Consider the following 2,935-nt stretch of genomic DNA (forward strand, 5'->3'; position numbering starts at 1 on the left):
TTTTCAATAAACAGTTGGTCCAACGCTCTCGAGTCTTTCACTTGTGCCCTCCTGCTACTGCTCCGTAGTCTATGTCTCTGTGTGTCCCATATACCACCGTAGACATACAGCATAGACATAACATTGGTGACCCCTGAACACGAAGACAGCTCCGACTCCGGCTAAAACTAAGACAGCGAAGACTCCGACCAACGAAGGCTCCACCCAGACGACCACCGGGCTGAAAATATAATGAACGGGCAGCAGCATAACCTGATGGGCGCCGCACCGCAAGCCTCAACAAGCGGATTTTCGCCAGCTATGAAGAAAGAAGATACAGAATTGGCAACAATTTCCATTGGTAGCAGAATCCCAGAATTTTGGAAGGATCGCCTGTGGTTTTATCAAGTCGAGGCAATTCTAGCTCCACAAAAGACATCGGATGCGAATAAATATTTTATGTGCGTCGCGAAGCTGAACAGGGACGCCATTCAGCAAGTTGCAGACATCTTGGCAAATCCGCCGCAGCAGAATAAATATGAAGCGCTGAAAAATCGACTACTGCAAATTTATGAAGAATCGGAGGCGCGGCAAGTAAGAAAATTAATTTCCGAAATCGAGCTTGGTGACCAGAAACCGAGTCAGCTGCTTAGAAGAATGAAGGAATTAGCTAGAGGAAAAATCGAAGACGAGACCCTGAAGATTTTGTGGCAAGGTCACTTACCTTCTTCGGTCCAAGCGGTCCTAGCAGTGACGTCCACTAGTAATCTAGAAGAATTAGCAGGAATAGCAGATAAAATCATGGACACTCACCAGCCCTGTAATATCGGCGAAGTAGCAAGTGGTCAGCAGCAGCCATCGTCAACCAGCTTCGAGGTAGCAGCCATAATAGCAGAGATCGCGAAAATGAACCTGAAAATTAACCAGTTAGAAGCACAAAGAGATGGAGTCCGGAGCAGAAGCAGGAACAGGAGCAGGCCGACTAAGAACTATGCAAGGGAGCGGACACAATCGAGACCACGTCGAGCGCCAGGGAGTCCAGGTTGGCTGTGCACGTACCACTGGAAGTATCGAGGACGAGCTTTCCGATGCGAGCCCCCATGCAGCTGGGAGAACAAGAGAGAAGCCCCCGTCCCGAGGCCGGAAAACTAGCAGAGCTGCAGCCGGTGGCGGGAGGCAGCGCAGTTTCCGATCACCGCCTAATTGTAAGTGATAGAATATCCAATTTAAAATTTTTAGTAGATTCAGGAGCCTGTATTTCTGTTTTACCAAAGAGTGTAGTAAAAAATAGACTGGACATAAATTTAAATTCTAATTACTCGCTTTTCGCAGCGAATGGTTCTAAAATTAAGACTTATGGCACTAAAATTCTTACCTTAGATTTAAAATTGAAGAGATCTTTTAAATGGTCATTCGTAATTTGTGACGTTAAGCAGCCAATTTTAGGTGTAGATTTTTTAAATCATTTTAAACTTATTTTAGATATTAATGGACGCTGCTTAGTAGATAAAATAACTAACTTGGCCGTACGTGGAACGATCGTAAACCATTGTGAAAGTACGATTTCCACATTAAAAATTAACCATCCAGTTTACGAAATTTTAAAAAAATATCCGGACATTCTTAAGCCGATGTCATTTAAAGAGGCCCCAAAGCATTCTATTTATCATTATATTGACACGCAGGGTCCACCCGTTTTTTGTAAGCCTAGACCGTTAGCGCCACAGCGTTATAAAATCGCTAAGGAGGAATTTCAAAATATGTTAGAAGCAGGCATATGTAGGCCGTCCAAATCTGCTTGGGCGAGCCCACTTCATTTAGTTCCTAAAAAAGATGGACAGGTACGCCCTTGTGGTGACTATAGAGCTTTAAATGCAATAACTAAACCTGACAGATATCCCATTCCCCGTGTGCAGGATTTTACGTATTTACTTTCAGGAAAAAAATTGTTTTCTAAGATCGATATAAAAAAGGCTTATCATAATATTTTAATTAATCCAGAGGATATTTGTAAGACAGCAATAATTACGCCCTTCGGATTATATGAATTCGAGCGCATGACCTTTGGTTTGAAAAACGCAGCGCAAACATTCCAGCGTTTCATGTCTAATATCGTGCTATCGGGACTAGATTTTTTATACTGTTACTGTGATGATATTCTTATAGCGTCCTCTAGTGACGAGGAGCATGAAAAACATTTAGAGCAGGTATTTAGTCGATTGAATGAATATGGTATTACAATTAATTTAGAGAAATGTTCTTTTAAAGCTACGAGTGTAGAATTTCTAGGATACCAAGTTTCAACATCGGGGATTCGGCCACTAAAAACTAAAGTACAAGCAATTATCGACTACCCTAAACCGCGAAATGTTAGCGAGTTAAGAAAATTTTTAGGCATGGTCAATTTTTACAGAAGTCATTTACCTAAAGCGATAGAATATTTAGATAAGTTAAATAGTTATATTCATAAAGCTAAAAAGAACGATAAGACTCCTATACATTGGACACCGGATGCTGAAGAAGCATTCCTAGAGTGTAAACACGGTCTCATGAACGCAGCGACTTTGTCGTTTCCTGCGAACAACGTGCCGCTTGCACTCTTTACAGACGCATCGAATAACAGCGTAGGTGCAGTTTTGCAACAACATGTTGACGGTAAATGGAACCCGTTAGGTTATTTTTGTAGAAAGTTAACGCAGGCACAACAAAATTATAGCACTTATGACCGAGAGTTACTTGCTATATTTTTAGGTGTAGAACATTTTAGAAGTTTATTTGAAGGTCGTGACTTGATAATTTTTACCGATCACAAACCATTAACTTTTGCATTTTCTAAATTAAGTAAAAATAATAAGAAAGAAAGTCCAAGACGAATTAGGCAATTAAGTTTTATAAGTGAATTTACTACAGATATACGACATGTTAGTGGACAAGATAATATTGTAGCAGATGCATT

The 2,935-nt window shown here is 40.9% G+C and overlaps 1 protein-coding gene across 1 annotated transcript; it reads left to right on the plus strand.

The window, feature by feature from the left end:
• Window positions 1-231: 231 nt before the first annotated feature.
• On the plus strand, window positions 232-1,131 carry LOC121737876. Its single transcript, XM_042129609.1, has one exon. It carries the CDS (start codon window positions 232-234, stop codon window positions 1,129-1,131), a length of 900 nt encoding a protein of 299 aa, XP_041985543.1.
• The last annotated feature ends 1,804 nt before the right edge of the window (window positions 1,132-2,935 follow it).

This window comes from Aricia agestis, chromosome 21 (genome assembly GCF_905147365.1).
Source record: "Aricia agestis chromosome 21, ilAriAges1.1, whole genome shotgun sequence".
Taxonomy (NCBI): domain Eukaryota; kingdom Metazoa; phylum Arthropoda; class Insecta; order Lepidoptera; family Lycaenidae; genus Aricia; species Aricia agestis.

Coding starts and splice junctions, on each gene's coding strand:
- LOC121737876 (XM_042129609.1), top strand. CDS start 232: ATGAACGGGCAGCAGCATAACCTGATGGGCGCCGCACCGCAAGCCTCA.